Source organism: Perca flavescens, chromosome 18 (genome assembly GCF_004354835.1).
Source record: "Perca flavescens isolate YP-PL-M2 chromosome 18, PFLA_1.0, whole genome shotgun sequence".
Taxonomy (NCBI): domain Eukaryota; kingdom Metazoa; phylum Chordata; class Actinopteri; order Perciformes; family Percidae; genus Perca; species Perca flavescens.
The window spans coordinates 24,609,763-24,628,931 of NC_041348.1; the positions used below are offsets into that span (position 1 = coordinate 24,609,763).

The following is a 19,169-nucleotide window of genomic DNA, read 5'->3' on the forward strand; positions in this document are numbered from 1 at the left end:
ATTCAATTATAAAAAAAGGTAAAAAATAAAAATAGAAACAAGATTTTTTTATCATTATTGTTGCTTATTTCTTAGAACTTAATCAGAACATGTGAAAGTCCATTGAATGTAACAATTTTGTAACTTTTTGTGGGAGAGGCAGGTGCAGAAAGACAACATAGTTTCATAGCACCTACAATTAAATACACTTGGGTCCAGTAGAGTCGAACACCTCATATGTAATAGTTATGTGTAGGAGAGGTGTACCGTGTGCAGTCATTAAAAATAAGTTATTTTTTATGTTCTTCACAGAAAATGAGCCAAGGCCAATGAGTTTGAGTTAGAAGAAACAATAAATAGCATAATTTTTCTTTTAGCAAACATTGAAAACGGGTCCCACAGACCCGAACACCATACAAGGGTTAAAAGCCTAATAATGTGGTGGGTCCACCAGACCCGGAACATTGGCTTTGTAACAAAAATATGAACACCACACAAGGGTTAAAACACAAATCAATCCAGCAACAATTCTCAAGGTTAACAACAAGCCAGTTTTTATTACTTACTACCAGCTGGCACATAGTATAAGTCAACTATTTTATTTTTATTTCATTTTTATATCATTTTTGTATACATTTATATTTCTGGAATTTTGATGGGGGCGGTGCCCCAGCGCCCTCTATTGACAAGCCACCACTGACCAATAGGCTGTTCTGACCGTAACCATTCGGGTCAATGCCAGAGCCACTATCTACATGTGTTGAATGGATCGGGTTTCAGGTTTGGATCGGGCAGCCACAGGCCTTTCATGTTTTTACGTTAACTGAAAAGGAGGGCTAAAGGGAAGGGGTATTCAGTTAGCCTAGAAATCTAAACGCACCCTAGCGGCAGCAAAATAATTTTGCAGCCGCTTGATGTTGGTCTGGCTTGTCAGGCTAGTATTCAGTTGGTTGCATTCTGCAAACTCACCGTTAGATGCCAAAATCAATCTCCAGTGATAGAAAAGAACAATACCCTTTTAAATATTTTTTTTATTATTATTTTTTACATTCCATTATCTTGAGGTTGATGCCAATGTTGATGTTGAATGATTTCGAAAACCCAGCAAAGTGTTCATGTGGGAGGATTTTATTTTGAAAGTACTGACCGGATCTTGAGCATCTTATTCTGTCTGACTTGACACCATTTCCCTAAACGCAGCTGGTGGTTTGCCTCCGGGCTGTTATATGAACGCAATCTGACTTTCGGGGAACTTACTCTGTGTTTGGCCTTCCTGCAGCACATAACAGCTCCCCAAACTATTGATTTCACACTTTACCAGCGTTTGACACCGCAGCGGGACTTCATATTGTCAGACTGTGACTGCGCTTGTTGTTTGTGGAAGAAGGGGTAGGAATTTTTCCATATTTATAAATACAATTTATGTTTGTGGTTGTGGTATATCAAGTGACGTGCAGCGCTGCAGATAGGACATTTGGGTGACGTCTTAACTGTCCCACTGATTTATTACCAAAATTTAGGCTGCAAGCAACAAGTAGAAGGCCTGTAACTGTGTGTATGAAATAGTAGATTGGTTAATAGGTGACAGAATAAAGTCCTGCAAGAAATCATAACCAAGACAGTTAGATTTTATGTAATCATTTCTAGATATAGCAAACTTGCTATACAAAGGGTATCTACAAGATAGATAACTGCAAAGATATAACAAGGGATCATGTGGAGTATTATTGAGTTATACAGGCAGATCATGCTGCTAATAATAAATGTATTTCACCCCAATTATCTCCTTAATCATCTTTTCCTGATCCTTATCATATATATATATATATATATATATATATATATATATATATATATATATATATATATATATACATAACCACATTTGGATATCTACATTAATCCCTGATTTGAGGGTCTATAATGTGGTCTGACAATCAGGCTTTTTTTTAAATAAAAAAAAAAAAGAATTTAACATTAAGAGAGCGTACTGTGAATGTTAGCCCACTTCAAAAAGTGCTTATCTCTGTGTACACAAGCGGCTGCTTGGACTGCACAAGAGGAGCTCTTTGAACTGCACATGGAATGTTGGATCACTACAACATTATCCAGTTCTATCGTTGATTTATTTTTGTTTCTCGTCAAACAGTTGATTGCATTTATTATTATTTTTTTTGACACAAAAAAACAGAAAATGGATAACTTTAAATGTAACAAATCTTTTTATTCAACGTCTTTTCTTTTCAGAGTCAGTTTGATGGAACTTGTTTAGCCTAAAGCCTGCCTTCACTGTGAATATCTTTAAATATACACAGAGTTGCAGTACCGTGTATTGCAGAGAAAGATTAGGAAATGAAAGGAAATAAATATAAACGTGCTGTATATTGATTTAGCGAGGATAAAACTGTCAGTGTCATGTTTTCGAGAAGATTTTTGCAGAAGTTGTACTTGAAGTTGAAGTCGTCCTCCTAGAATATATTTGTGTATTAAGAAAATACAAAACTAAACAAAAATAAATAGGGGTAAATTGCACAACTTTCTTTTTTTTTTCATTGCACAGATCTCCAGATATATTTCAGACCACAACATTCCCTCAGAATTTATAAAAAGAGGTTAAAGTACAGGAATTGTCTAAAATACCATTGTTTGTATTGCATTCTGTTTTACCATATTTAAAAATGTTGCTGACATTTTGACAGTGTCAGAGAGGTCTTGATTCAACTCTGTGGTTATTTTGTAGACTGTAGTTACTGAAGGTTTTATATTACAATTAGGGTTGCACAATAGATTATTTTTTTTTATATCATCGCAATATCAACTTGCGCAATAAACACATCGCGAACGGCTGCGACATATCAAAAAAGCCACTCAGAGATTTTTATTGAGTCAGTTGAAAGAAAACATCAGTAGAAAACTACACTTTGAAATATAACTAATTCCCTGTTTTAGTGGTGCCTTTTGTGTTCAGTTCAATTTGTTCAATCAAAGAATGTGATTTGATTTAGTTTGTTTTAAATTCAACAAGTAATTTTTCGCATTTTAGCAGAATACTGACAGCGGCAGAAAGGCAGAACTAAGTACACTTAAATATTGGTTTATTTATCACAAGTAATATCGTTAACGTGATATTCAACGTTATCGCACATTTCCCTCATATCGTGCAGCCCTAATTACAATGTATTGAGATGTACAGTACATTAGTACTGTACATAGTGCAATGCAGGAAATGCATACAGTATACTATACTATCACTATACTATCACACTGCCTTTTATATTTAATGTTAGTTTAATTAGTCTTTCAAAAGTAACTGCAGTAAATGCCAAGCATAAATTGAGCACATATGTCTCTGTCAACATGAGATTTTTCACATTTTTTGGCGCTAACCACGGCACGTACTCCCTTACTGTATATAGTAAGGGACGGTTTCTTTCTGCAGAGCTGGTTCACATCCGTTTCCGTCTTATTTTAGGGAGGCAGACTTTTAGGATGGGAAAACGACATGGCCTTGAGCTTTTGTGTAAAAGGCATGCACTTCTGGCTTATGATCAGGAACAGTTCTGTCCGGGTGGGGGGATAAATGGTTGGTATGTGTGTGTATTCGTGTATAAGCTACATGAATGTTTGCTAACTGAATAAATAAGTAGGGTCCCTGGTGTCTAATCTGCCCTTCAAAGCCAAAACACTCTACATATTTATCAAGAACAGAATCTGTCTTTTTGACGTTTTTTCAGGCAATAACAAAATAGTTTGTTAAGACATGTCTAATGAAATTAATCAATACAGCATTTAAACTGCAGTGACTTCGGCTAGGTACGGCTAGCTCATGAGATAGTCTAAGCTAAAGCTAATTTACCCACATTGTCAAGTTTCCTGCAGTTTCAAATTCTGTTTACTCAGTATTTGAGTTAGCTACACCACATAAATAAGACAGTTACTACATATATTATAATGGAGAAAACAAAGCAAACCTCGAAAACTGCTAAAAGCTAACTAGCCTAGCTAAGCAATAACTGACACCTTTGACTCTTGTGGAGTTCATGTGATTTGATGTGGTTAAGATATATTTAATTAAATCAAGACATTTAACACACAGCTGAATCTTACACCTTAAAACTCTGTTTCTATAAAGGAACAACTGTATTGCCTATTTCTTAGCATCTGTTGTCTGTGTGAGCTTATGTGATTATAGCAGGATGAGCAGTTTTGTGGAGGAGAGTTGGGAGGTTTTCTCTCACAATGAGCTTCCAGCTGCTGGAGAGTGACAGTGAGGAGGTTTGAAGGCGAGGTCAAAGCTTCAAAGGAAACCAAAAACTCTTCCACATCTGCTTTTATCCCGAAATGGTTATTGAAGCAGCTAGATCTTGCCACAATATCTTTTCTTTTCTCTTAAAGTGACTTCATTTGATTTGGGAATCAGTTAATTGGTAACAGACACAAGGTCATTGGAAACTAGGTGAAACCAAACAGCACTTTTTACTTGTTTATGCTTTCAGCAGCATCGTACCTGTAGATTCTTTGATATCCTCACATTAATTGTAAATAAATTCTCATTTCTGTTGGCACATTACTGGTCGCAGAGCAGCATATGTTGATGAGCCAGGGTATTATTATATATGATTAATCATTCCCATTCAAGCAGAAACAGATGAGCTGGCAGGCTGTGCTATTTAACCTCAAACAGAATAGCTCAAACTCTTTCATTTCCTGACGTATCATCAGTCTAGATGTCAGGTTGGAATTGATAAACCCATTGAAGATGGAGGTAAAGCCATTCTCCCACTGCCAAGACACAGTCGGTATTATCAGCCAGAAATGGATCGTTTGTGAAACCAAATGTCAAATCCAATTACCTTTTGAGCTGTTGTAACTGCCGAGAGTAATGTACTTTCAAACTGTTCATTGTGTGAAAAATAATCACTAACAACTGTCAAAACAGTGGTAGTCTGAATCTAAATAGTTTTAGACCGCATTGTGAATAATTAGCCTCATTATTATACCACCAACTAAATTTATACTGAGTATTTTTTGTCTGTGAAAATGCTGATGGGATTTTAGATGCCTAAAAACTGCATTAACTGATGTTTTTAGACACTTTTTGGGGCAGTATAAACAGCTGTAAACACAACATTGAGACATTATCACCTTCAACAGTTGATATAGCCTTGTTAGCATACTGTTGCTACAGGGTATACATGTAGCAACAGTTTTCTACATGTAATGTTCAATTAATCCAAATCCAGTCTTCACCCTCCATTTTACCACTAATTTGCTTTCTTCCAACCTTTGTCTAATTTGTTGGGTTTATTGTTTGTCAAGATTGTTATATTTTATGTCAATCTTAAGCCATTTATTAGTATTCTTGGAATTCAATTGATTAATACCACACCCTACACATGCATGGAAGCATGTTATTTCCTCTTACTTATTAGTTCTCAAACTCCAAAGAAAGAGCACCAGTGGTTGTAGGGGCCACTGTTCAGAGTCTGAGATAAATGTAACAATACTGTATCCAGTTTTTATATCTGACATAGCTTGTCATAGCTTATACAGTAACTCAAGAATAAGCAGTCAGCTGGTGGTATAAATAAGATAGCTGGAAGGTTGTTGACGATGAAAATAATAATCAGCACTCCATTTCCAAGTGTTTTCACAGCTGTAAGATTGATTTCTCTGGTAACATTTTAATGTGCCACCATAAAAATGAAAATTAATTTTGGCGCTTTCCGCGGTATTCAAAATAATGAATGGTCAGCTGTACTCGTTGCACCTTTTGTGTGTTGAATTACTGCCAGTTTTCAGCGGTGCTCATTTTACGCTTACAGCACAAGCCTCCAGCTACTTCTACGGACTATCAAGTTTTGTTGGCGAGCCAAGCCAAAGCCTCTCTCAGCCATTTGGGAAGATTAATTGACCTTTTTTGTTCTGGCTGAATACTAACTTCAAGAAGTGACCACAAATGTGGAGACAGTGTGTACCAACTTCAACTAAAGATAGACTCCTGTCACCCAGGAATGATTAACTCTGCTGGATTTGCTTTATCTGATGTCATAAGAGTAAACCAACATGTCCTTAGACTGTACTAGTGTGTTTGTTGTATTTATTGATCTACTAGCTTTCTCTGTCTACAGTACATTATTATAATAATATATTTTCATATTTTAGACACTGCAAGACTCTAAATGAAGTAATATTCCACCTTGCAGGGATAATATATGGAAGCCTGGATTTTCACTCTAAGCCGCTCTAGTTCTCAAACAGTGTTAGTCTTGTGTGTCTAAATTATGGCCATCATTAGTTTGAAAGCCATATCATGAATGTTGCATAAAATATATAACCACTATTTGACCAAATCTAAATTGTTATGACATGGTTTATAAAGGTTTTTGACTACAGACAGCCATACACTATATTTTTTTGAAACATTTTGTTTTGGGGGGATTGTTGGTGGTGGTCTTAAATGGAATTAGTTGCATATACTGTAAGGACTTCAGTTGTCCCATATTTTCAAAATTATTTATACTTTTTCATTTTTACTCGACTAAAGAACTACAGTTTTAGGCATAAAAAAGGGACTTCAAAATTCATAAACATTTCTTTTGTCAAAAAATATCAAATATTTATTAGCAATTTGTCATTAAAATGTATTACATAATAAACAATTAATGCAGTTAATTAAAGGTGAAAACATTAGAATATCATATTTATAAAATTCCTTTTTTATTTATTCAGTTTATTTGTAAGGGATTAGTACAGAGAAGACAGTTACAGAATCAGTGTCCGACTGTGCATGTGTATATACCAGTAGCTGAAGCTAATTTCCAACACCAGTCCCTTGATGGGCATTAATAGTTCAAGGTATCATTAAAGTGATATGTTACACTTTAAAAAATAGACAACATCTGTAGTTCTTTGGCAACTTTAGGACAGGGTTAGCAGTCACAATGTTGATGTTCTAATGGCCACAAGTTAATTTACCAAAATATGTAATCTCTTGAAAGATTTGACAATCATGTCATTATTGTCCAAAATATAGTCTCGCTTTGCCAGACCCTCCTCCAAAGTGCTCTGAAGGAGGGTCTGGCTACTCCTCATAGCATTCGGGGATGGGAGGAAAACATGCTCTGGTTTAATGGTATTTCTTTAAACCAATCAGAATTGTCATGGGCGTTGTTAAACTTCGTTGCAAAATAGTCATGCAACAGAAAACTCAGATTGGACAGATAGTCTAGCTAACTGTCTGGATTTACCCTGCAGAGATCTGAGGAGTAGTTAACCATAGTCCTCATGAATCCACCCAATTTAAAATTCCAACACAAAGAAAGCAGAAGGAAACAGAAAATACATGCATCCGGCGGAATTTCCTGCAGCACCGGAACGATCACGGAAATGGAATGTGAAGAATATAGACTATCCAAAATATGACCTGAGAACTGTGATTTAAAAAAAATATCTGAGGTTCTCTGACCGTGGTAATACGGTACATGAGATATCACAATCTGTATTACAGTATTTTTAAACTTGCATGCTTTTCTCTTCGTCTTCCAGGTGGAAAGGCCCGGCACACGTCTTACTCAAAGTGTTATCACTTAATGATGTGAAACTCATGGCTGGACTGATCACTGAACATATTCCCTGCTGTGTTCACTATCCTCTGGATCATTTCACATCTCCGACTCTATGTGCTCACAGTGAGCACAGTATAAATCACAGTCAGCAACAGGTTGGATTGGAGTCATCCGTCACCCTGGGAATTTGCAATGTGAGCTCATGAGTAACATTAAACCTCCCTCGGCCTGTGTAGGTAGTTGTGCTGGCCTTTGCTTTTGTTTTTCAGGGCCAGTACTCGTAGATAATGACATTATCTCAGTAAACTCGACACCAGGAGAGAACTCTACCCTAGGCTCGTATTCTTTATGATGTGGTAAATCTTGCGATACTGACACCGTCTGTAGTTGCGATGGCTGCTGCTTCCTCTTTAGAGAAGAATCAGCCCCTCCTCCAGCTCCAGGAGGTGGACTCCAGTCGAGTTGACAGTCGCGTCCTCGCTCCGGTCCTCAGCTCCTCCTCTCCTGGCCTGTCCCTGGAAACCAGCCAACCCATCTGCATCGCTTCCCCTTACACTGAATTTGGCCACGACTTCACCACCATACCTTTCTACAGTCCAGCTATCTTCAGTTATGCCAGTCCGGGCATTCCAGATGGCCCCTCTGTCCATCAGTCACTAAGCCCCTCCATATTCTGGCCCAGCCACGGCCGCGTGGGGCCACCCGTACCCCTGCACCACTCCCCGGCTCGGACTCAGCACGGGCAGCCAATCCAGAGTCCATGGGTGGAGCTGTCGCCGCGGGACACTGTCTTTACAACCAGGTAGGATGGTGTGTCACTTCCTGACTAGCATACTGTTATTACTATCACCCGAGCTTACTCTTCACTAGTAGGGCTGCAACTAATGATCATTTTAACTATCACTTAATCCGTTGATGATTTTTATGATTGTTCAGTTTAAAAACATCTGCAAATAGCAACCAACAGTCCAAAAAACCCAAAATATTAAATCAACAATATAAAACTGAGAAAAGCAGCAATTCCTCACATTTTACACAAATTAAACTGCAATTGTAAAGCATTTTTGGCTGATAAATGACTTAACTGATTAATCGACAAAACAAAATTACTGATGAATATCAGTCAGCCGACTAACCAATTAATTTACTTCTTGTTTCAGCCCTAGTCAGTATTCTGTTGCATTTTTAAGACATACAGTTCTGACTTAACAGTCAAAATATATCCCTATTCTGCTCTAAAATATTACCTGTTTAAGAAATGCTACAGTTGATGATGAATAATTTTATTTCGGTTAACCCACACGAAAGAAACTATTTTTTCCCCACAATTTGCCACCGTAACTAACCGAAAAAGGAATAGGCTGAAGCCAAGGCTTATTTTTTGCCTATCCTATCCCAAAATCCCTATTTTAGCCGAAAAACTATCTGCATTCTCATACTACTGATGTGATAATGATTTATTAAAATGGAACATGCAACACACTTCAATAAACTGCTTTGCATACTGAGTCCAGATTTTTTTATTTTTTGTTTTTGTCTTGAAATGATGACTGAAACTTATCTGTTAGTAAGAGTGTGAAGAGGCGTTCTCAGGAGAGCGAGGAGGCGGTGGTGTCATCCGGCGGGAAGGTGGACCTCCACTACTGTGCTGTGTGTAACGACCACGCCTCGGGCTACCACTACGGCGTCTGGTCGTGTGAGGGGTGTAAGGCCTTCTTCAAGAGGAGCATCCAAGGTGAGACACAAAAACATGCACTTATCTTCTGGGAAAACAAATCACAGGAATACCAGCTTTTGTTGAGACTGTCAGATGTGTTCAATCAACTCCGTGGTCCCCCCCTTCCACTACGGTTGGGTACCTTTCGCATCTGAACCAATACTAGTCCTGATACTGGTACTTGCAATTCTGTTCCCGGTATCCAACGGTACTGTTTTTTCCAAACCTATTTACTTAGAATATTGTGTTATTTATTTAGAATATTTTACACTGACAGAAATTAAATTAAAATAAAACCACTCCCTCTCTCCTCCCAAACACGTCCCTACAACCTATTAAATTGAATAATTATTAATTTCTCACTCAATGACCGTTTTTAATTGCTCTTTAATGTTTCATGTAAAGCACTTTGAATTGCCTTGTTGCTGAAAGGTGCTGTGGAAATAAAGTTGCCTTGCCTTCAAACCTCAGCCTGTCAGTCAGTCCCCAGGGCATAGAAACGACCGTTGTGCCTGCTCAGAGGAAGTGTAATGTCAACAGCACCGCGACTGCTTTCGGCTGGCCATTAATATCATATCACTATATATCATTGCACCGTCCGCACCTCTGCGCGCGAAATTCTGCACCGTTTGATTTTACGTGAACCAGTACTCGGTAGTACCGACGTGATTCGGTCGGTACCGGTAAAAGTACAGGGTTCGGTACCCAACCCTATTTTCCACATGAAGATATTTTTTAGCCATTTGTGTCTCAGGATGGCATTGTTTGTCGGTCTGTCGGTCGGTCCACCACTTTGGTCCAGACTAAAATATATTCACAGCTATTTGATGGACAGCGAAAAAATTCAGTACAGACATTTGTGGTGTATAGAGGATGAATCCTACTGACTCTGGTGATTACCTGACATTTCATCCAGCGCCACCTGCAGCTCAACAGTTTACCTTATCCAGTAAAAATATGTCAACTACATACTCACTCATCTAGATCTAAATGTCTTGATGCATTGGCACTGTGATTTAAGGTCTTGTGCTATAAACACGTGCACATTCATGCATGTGCAAAACTCTCACTTGTAATCCATATTTATGAGCGCCTATACTTTGAATAACATTACAAATTAATAACACATGAAAACATATTTTCTGACATTTCATTCATGAGCTGTGAGTGTCTGTCGCCTGACATTTACTGTCGCTGAATCCCAACGTCTGAACTGTAGTTTCTGCCTGGATGGGCATTTCTACTACTACTGTGTTTACAGTTTAGTTAGGGGCTTGAAATGATTCCAAAAGCAAAACACTACAAACATGTCACCAGCATCCTTTAGCATGTGCTCATTTAGCATTGAGACGGTACTAAGCTCTTGTGGAATTTGCAGGAATGTGTCTGTCGATATACCAGTCTGTTGAGTCCTCAAAATAGCCTCAATTGTTGTCTTTGTCCTTTCGCATCCATTTTACCTCTCTACCTTTCCTTTTGTCTTTTTGTCCTCATCTTCCCTCTTTCTTCTTCTCGTTGATTCAGGACACAATGACTACATCTGCCCCGCAACCAATCAATGCACTATAGACAAGAATCGCCGTAAGAGCTGCCAGGCGTGCCGCCTTCGCAAATGCTGCGAAGTTGGTATGACCAAGTGTGGTAAGCGTTTCTCCGTCTTTTTCTTTTTTTCTGCCCGAAAGGAACAAGAAACCGTAACCAGACAGACGTGGCTTTGTTTGTTCTAGAGTACTTCCCTCCTTTTCCCAGAGCACAACTCCAGCAACCAGGAAAGGTTCTTCATTTCCATTTACACTTAATCTGTTTAACAGCTGTATAAAGAGAAGGAGATAGCTGTTTGCTGTTGGGGATTTCAAATGACCCACACTGTGTTCCTCTTTTTGAGTGTATTTAAAGTAGCAACGATTTATATTATGGTAGCGAGTTTCAGCTCATTGTTTAGCTGTCTCTCCCACAACTTTACTGTTTGGTTTACTCTTACTGGCAATTTCCACCGGTTGCGTAACGGCTCCGGAACGGCGGCAGAGTCGTTAGGTTTCCATTAAAGTCAATGTGTTATTTCCACTGACTGCGGAACGGCTGCGTTCCGACAGCACTGAGCTTCTATTTTTGCCGGACGCCGGAGAGCTCTGCAGCAATTCAGCACAATTCAGATAGTGTGGGACAGGAAGTCGAGCACAGAAGCAAAATAAAACATCTGGTTAATTTTCTAAATAAAATACACCGTGCTCACGGCGGATCCTATTTCCCTGCACTACACCTTGAAAACACGGCACAGAGTTGTTTCCCCTCTACTCCTCTGGATGGAAACTAACTGTTGTTGGTTTTGTGGTTCTATTCTACGTGAATTTGCGAGATCTCGTGGGTCCTCGTGACTTCAGCTGTCAGTCATGGCCGCAGCCGTTCCGCAACAAATCCGGACCTGGTGGGTATTGACGGATGGCAGAGCACGGAGCCGGCACGCAGCGGAGCAACCAGTGGGAATTAGGAGTTACAGCTCTCATAGCACTATTTTTATTCACACCAGGCAACTGTTTTCAGCACAAAAAAAAAAGCTCTAAAAACCCACTGTACACTACCGGCTCGGCACCAAACAGCAGACAGACACAGTTGGCAACTAGCTGGTGAACATAGTGAAGCATTTAGCAGCTCAAGAGCCAGATATTTGGAGACCAAAAACACAATTTAAAAGGAGAGCGAATATTGGTGCATTCATCAGGTTGTCCGAAACACAACTCCAAATAAATGCTAATGCATGTCCATATCTGCTGGATGTGTTAATGAGCAACTGTTTGCTTAAACCTTCACCATATTGTGATGATATGTCGATGTTGTGTTTTTTTTTTTTTTTTTTTGCTGGCTTCTAACGATTGCAGGTTTAAGTAGAATTTAAAATTTAAAGAAAAATAACAACACAATATTTCTTCATCTCAGGTATGCGAAAGGAGCGTGGAAACTACAGGAACCCCCAGACGAGGCGAGTGACCCGTCTGTCCTCACAGGGCAGGACCAACAGACCGAAGGCGTTAAGCGGACCAACGGTGGGTTTGTTACCCGCACCCCACCCTCCTGCACTGACCCCAGAGCAGCTGATTGGGCAGATAATGGAGGCGGAGCCGCCGGAGATCTACCTCATGAAGGACATGATGAGGCCGCTGACTGAAGCCAACGTCATGATGTCGCTCACCAACCTGGCTGATAGGGAGCTGGTTCACATGATCAGCTGGGCCAAGAAGATTCCAGGTGTGTGTCGGGGTATCCAGGGTTCCTTTTTTAAAAGCCTAATGGAAAATTACTATTTGTTATAGTGACATTACATTACATTGTCTAAAGTGACTAACAACAAGTGAAACCACATACTGTAGGAGCAAGAGCTTACTGTAGATATCTTGCAGAATTTTGAGTGCATTCCTTAGTGACACCTTTTCTGTGCTTGTTTCTTTGTGCTACAGTTAACTGTTAATAACAACAAGTGACATTTGCATACCATGATTAACCCCGATTATGGCACAGAAGGCACTGGCAGCGCACAGTTCCATACTATTTGTTCACATCTTTTCCTCAGGGTTTGTAGAGCTCAGCCTCTTGGACCAGGTGCACCTGCTGGAGTGCTGCTGGCTGGAGGTGCTGATGATCGGACTGATGTGGAGATCAGTGGACCATCCAGGGAAACTTATCTTCTCCCCTGACCTCGGCCTGAGCAGGTACCACCGCCAACATCTTGCATATCTACTGCACCAGCTTGATTTGAAGGGAACGTCTCCCATCATTATTGTGGTTGTTAGGTTAAATATTACCTGCATTTATAAAAGCACACAAATAGCTGTTGTGATTATAGTAGCTTGTTTCAGCCTTTTCCCATCATACCCAGTGTTTATTGCAAATGCTGTGTTCCGAGATCTAAAAACTGGACACTTTCCATCATACCCAGTGTTTATTGCAAACGCACTGTTCCATGATGTAAAAACTGGAAACTTTTGCCAACCACACGATGGCTTACTCACTTTGGAATGATGCTTGTTTTGAGATTGCCTCATGCTTTCACACTCCTGAAATGTCTGACTAATGTTTCTATAGTTCATCTCTAAAATGTAATTCCTGAACATATCTTAGTCACAATCCTTAACTAAAAAAACACATTTAAAGTATAACTCTTTAGATGTTCATGAAATCAAACCCTGTTTGTGATTCTATTGATGTTTTGTTTTTTCTTTTCAGCTGTAGCCATTCAATGCATTCATATTCTGTAATAACCTCTCTATATAGTTGTTTTCATTGTTAGTGGCGGAGTCTGCCATTCCTGCACTTGATTCACAGGAAACTGTTTGTATGTATCGCAGCATTACTGTTATATTTCTGACAAAGAAGCTGCTCAAGGAGCGTTTGCTGGCTTAACTCTTCAAGCAGGACTGGAATCTTAAGCATTTCAATTATCAATATCAGTATTAGCCGTAAAAATACAGTACGCTATGTGCCCCAGCTCGCACCTATGTGACACTGAAATCACATCATCCATCCCACATTCAGTGCAAGGCCTTCCACAATCCAATTTCTAAGGTGCTGGTGATAAATAAATAAAAAATATGCACCTTCATTTCCTTTTCGTGTGGGAGTGGTAACTCGTCCACAGCACTGTCATTCAGAAACTGTGAACGAGCAGCTCTGCTGCTTTGCTTTCATCTGTGCTCGCATTTGGTTTCAACGAGAGATATCTGCTGGTGCTTCTTCTAAATCTGGAACAAAGAGTCCTAACCACTCTCACTCAACAACACTTCCTTTGTGGTGGCCCTTTTTTATCGCATCATACCTGCCAGCGGCTCACAAGAACATTTATTTTCCAGTGTAGGAAGAAGTATTCTGGTAATTTACACAAAATAGCAATACCACACTGTAAACAGCTGCATTCAAAAATGTAACTTGTGTAAAAGTAAAGAAAAAAAATATTATCAGCAAATAGTACCTAAAATATCAAAAGCAAAAGTACGTATGATGCAGAAATGCCCCTCTTATATTACTAGATTATTGATATTGATGCACTAACGTCTTGTCTGGACTTAGTTATTGTAGTGCATCATCATATTTTATAAACGTGTATGTTTTTATTCTAGTCGATAATAAACAATTTTTAAGTGTTGTAGAGTAGAAGTATAAAGCAGAATAAAATGGAACTACTAGTACCTCAAAATTGCACCTAATACAATACTTGAATGAGTAAATGTACTTAGTTACTTTCCACCACTGGAATCTTCTGCTGTTTGTGCAGCTTTTCAGTCAAAGCTGCAGTTACAGGAGGATTCATTTCTTCTCCTTTACAATAGGGCTGAGTGCTAATCAAGTTCTGTTTTATTGCCATCTTTTGCATCTGGGTGGAGATTGGCACATGATTTCTGCCTTATTTGCCTAAATAATAATATAGAGTGGGGTTTGATAAATAACTAGTTGCGTTTGTGTCTTCGTATGGTAGAGAAGAGGGGAACTGTGTCCAGGGCTTCTCAGAAATCTTTGATATGCTGTTGGCTGCTACGTCCAGGGTGAGAGAACTCAAGCTCCAGAAGGAGGAGTATATCTGCCTCAAGGCCATGATCCTCCTTAACTCCAGTAAGTGTGTGTGTGTGTGTGTGTGTGTGTGTGTGTGTGTGTGTGTGTGTGTGTGTGTGTGTGTGTGTGTGTGTGTGTGTGTGTGTGTGTGTACATTCCCTCTTGTAAGGCCTCTTATTTGCAGCCTATGTCAGCTGTGTGATTGGTGAGTCTGCACAAGGTTGGCAAGGGGACCAGCTAAATAACTTATCAGCGAAAATCCAAGTGGGAACACTGTGTATAGCTTGGTTCCCTGCTCTCGTTGGTTCTGCTGAATGCTAGGAATAACAGGCAGTGCCTGTTTGAGGAGGAACAGGGTCAGAGCCTCTGTGGTGAGGAGTAATTACCATCCGACTAATGTCTCTGTTTTCTTTTTAATTGCCTCCAGCAGCGTAGTCAAACAGGGCTTATATTTGTCCACCATCTCTTCCATTCCAGCAAATTGAAAGGTCAGACTCTGTTTAACCTTTCACACCCAGAATGTAAAAACAATATGCTTTTACTAGCTGCAGAGTAGTTTACACAGTTGTGGCTTAATTCTGCTGCCATTGTCCCTACTTGTAGCTTTGACTATAGACTCTAACATACTGTAGTAAGAAAATAGTGCGGAACGTAATGTGGTATCGTCCGCAACCTACCAGCACAAAAGCATTGATGGTACTCACTTGTAAACCGAGAACTGCACCAACAAATACATTCTAATGAAGGATGCAATGAAACACTTGGAACCAGAGGAAATTAAGTTCTCTCTGAAAAAACAAGAGACATTTGTACAATATTTTTGCAACCTTTTGTGGACCATTTCAATTATATCAAGAGTTAAGATGGTCCCTTAGACCTAGTAAGTAGATAAAGGAAAGGAATAATTTTAATAATTTACTTTTTCTTTCTTTATTTTATGCTATTTTAAGTTATTTTGTATTCTACTGTGTCTGTACATACAGTATGTGTAGATCTTTGTATGCGCTGTACAATAGTACTATAAGACAATAAGTACAGTTTTCAAAAAATGCTTTGAAAAGGGACTAAATTAAGGGGAAACAAATCATCAAAAAAGTAGTCAGACATGAAAAACGTGAGGGTGTAGAATGCTTGTCATTTTCATTGAATTACCTGTTTGTTAGAGCCAAAATGTCTGCCTTTTTGTGTGTTACCAGACATGTGCCTCAGCGTGACCGAGGGCAGCGAGGAGCTGCAGAGTCGCTCCAAGCTCCTACGACTTCTGGACGCTGTGACGGACGCTCTGGTGTGGGCCATCGCCAAAACCGGCCTCACCTTTCGCCAACAGTACACCCGCCTCGCCCACCTGCTCATGCTGCTCTCGCACATCCGCCATGCCAGGTAAAAGGACTCCATGTCATAAATGTTCTAAATGGAAGACTGCTAATCTATGTATTAATTTAGTATTGGAAGAAAATGGGCCCGGCTAATACACTGATTTTGTGCACTGTTATTATACAAAGCTGCTCCCATGTGACTCCCCATCATCATGTTGTCCCAACTACTCTTGTAATCAGAAGTCATTGTGCTCACTGCTGTGCCACAGAGAAACTGCCTGCCTTCATTACTCTCTTCATCTCTCTCTCTCTCTCTCCAAACGTGCAGTAACAAAGGCATGGACCACCTCCACTGCATGAAAATGAAGAACGTGGTGCCTTTGTATGACCTGTTGCTGGAGATGTTGGATGCCCACATCATGCACAGCTCCCGTCTGCCTCGCCAGCCTATGCAGCAGGAGTCCGGGGACCAGACGGGGGTTCCTGCTCGGCCGCTCAGCTCTCATAGCGGACCCTCAAACACCTGGACTCCATAGCAGCACTCTGGAGGTGAACCACAGCAGTCGAATGCAATGAATTGTCACCGCTTTGCACAAAACTAGTTCTGACGAGACGTTTTACTGGAACATTCTGCTGAATTTTGTGAACCATCATATGTCGCTCAAGCTTTGACACACTGCGCACTTATTTTAGTGAACTTCTGGATGTTAAGACATCACTCTGCAGACGGACCGAACTTGCAGTATTCTGTGCCTTATCATCCCCACAAAAAAACAAAAAAACTGTTGTCATAATTTGGCCAGTAGCACCAGTTCTCGCTTGAATGTTCATGTAATATGCCACTGCCACGATTCTCTTGGGTTGAGCAGCTAATTTCATATCAGATCATATTCATATATTTTCATTGTCCATGTCTGGTATTTTTCTGGACACAGAGATGGTGTGTGTAAATAACCAAACCAGCAAAAAATAGCCCCCCTGTTGCAGCCTAGATTTGGGTATTATGATGATATATACATAGACTATATGATTATTTGTTATACTGCTTTTGTTGAGGTAGCTATGTATTTAATATCTCTGTGTATGTAGGTATATTGGTATTGCAGGATTTTCTTTATCAACATGATGAAATACCTTGATTTGTCTGGTATTTAATTCACTGGACTAGACAAACATTCCTATCCAGTCATTTAACCTATAAGAAGAGTTTTAGAATTAAAAGAATGCAACTTAAGTTTTAATGGATTATTTTCCCATTTTAAAGAAATAATTTGACATTTTTGTAAATAAGCTTAGTCGCTTTCTTGCCGACAGTTCGATGAGAAGATTGATACCACTCTCCCATCTGTGATAAGTGATAAATATGTAGCTGGATCCTGCCGCAGCTTAGCTTAGCAAAAAGACTGGAAACAGGGAAACGGCTAGCTATCGGCACCTCTAAAAATCACTAATTAACATGTTATGTCGTGTCTGTTTAATCGGAAACAAAAACCACGACCAACGTGACTTTTTTTGGTTTTCTGTACACGTTAAACAAATGAGATGTTAGTGAGCTTTAGAGTTGCTGGTAACAACGTTAGGCTAACCAGCTGCTAGCTGTATCTTCATAATTAACATGCACAGATATGAATGTTTTCGATCCACTCATCTAACTCCTGGCAAGAAAAGCAAGCAGATGTACTGTAGTTCCTAAAATGTTAAATAATTCCTTAAATACAAGATTACATGTCACTTGGTAGAAAACAATATAGTTATTTTGTTAGCATTCACCATCCACAGTGCCTGTGAGAAATACTAATAGTTGTTTTATCTTTGTTAAAATGAATTCCAGTCCATTTTTACTGTTTAGTACAGTAGCAGATACCCATCTAGCTTAGACTCTAGACAGAAACCTTCTCACTGAGGCCACTGAAAGACTGGAAAAGTCATTGAGAACTGAAACCAGCCGTTTTGTCACAGCAGACCTCCTGTTGACCACCAGGGGGCACTTTACAGCACACACTCACACCTGAGCGACACTTAACTGTCCAGAACTTCATTTCAGAAAAATCATAACCACTATTGGTCTTAAGACAAAATTGCACTCCTGTCAAGTTTTGCTTTAAGAAAAGGAAATTATTTTTGTATGTTTAGTGATTGTTGATTGCTGAAAGCTCCAGAAAAAGAGCTAAGACTTTTCTAGAATGACCACAAGTCCTCTTCTACCTCTGAGTTGTTTTTCAGTAGTTGGATACATATATAATTGGGTGTGGCTTAAAGGAACACGCCGACTTATTGGGAATTTAGCTTATTCACCGTAGCCCCCAGAGTTAGACAAGTCGATACATACGCTTCTCATCTCTGTGCGTGCTGTAATGCTGTCTGACGGCTCCAGCGGCATCAGGCCAGTACAGAACATGCAGGTGAATGGTTCCAGCAATCCTACTGCTCCAAATAAGTGACAAAATAACGCCAACATCTTCCTATTTACATGTTGTGATTTGTGATAGTGTTGTGATAGAGTCACAGCGTGTACAAAAAATAACGTAACATGAGACACAGCCGTCTTCTAACTGTAAACAAACCGGGAACTATATTCTCAGGCGGAAGAATATAGTACTTGGGCGGAGTGATATGCTCACAGCAAGCCTGTCTGAGAATATAGTTCCCGGTTTGTTTACTGTTGGAAGACGGCTGTGTCTCATGTTACGTTGTTTTTTGTCGGAGCAGTAGGCTAGTTGGAACCAGTTACCTGCAGGATCTGTGCTAAGCTAAGCTAATGCTGGAACCGTCAGGCAGCGTTACAGCACACACGGAGATGAGAAGGGTATGTATGGACTTGTCTTACTCTGGGGGTTACGTTGAATAAGCTAAATTCCCAATAAGTCGGCGTGTTCCTTTAATAAATACCTGTTTAATTTAATCCCGAAATCAATATTAAAATGGACCAGAATACTATTTCATCAAAGGAATAGTTTTGGTAATACGCTTACGGTATTTGCTTCCCCCCACTAGAGTTTGATGAGAAGATTGGTACCACTCATGTCTGTGTGTTAAACATGGAGTTGAATA

At 39.6% G+C, this 19,169-nt stretch overlaps 1 protein-coding gene across 2 annotated transcripts; it reads left to right on the plus strand.

Moving 5' to 3' along the window:
* The first annotated feature begins 1,234 nt into the window (after positions 1–1,234).
* Positions 1,235–16,892, plus strand: esr2a (estrogen receptor 2a). Of its 2 annotated transcripts, XM_028604995.1 has the most exons (9): positions 1,235–1,368; positions 7,528–8,349; positions 9,116–9,282; positions 10,789–10,905; positions 12,199–12,507; positions 12,830–12,968; positions 14,729–14,862; positions 15,999–16,182; positions 16,447–16,892. In XM_028604995.1, exons 2-9 carry the CDS (start codon positions 7,940–7,942, stop codon positions 16,652–16,654), a joined length of 1,668 nt encoding a protein of 555 aa, XP_028460796.1. In that variant the 5' UTR covers positions 1,235–1,368; positions 7,528–7,939; the 3' UTR covers positions 16,655–16,892. The 2 variants fall into 2 exon arrangements, with proteins under 2 accessions (XP_028460796.1, XP_028460797.1); XM_028604996.1 differs by lacking the exon at positions 1,235–1,368 and having other exon boundaries at positions 8,219–8,349; positions 9,120–9,282; positions 16,447–16,654.
* Positions 16,893–19,169: the final 2,277 nt, after the last annotated feature.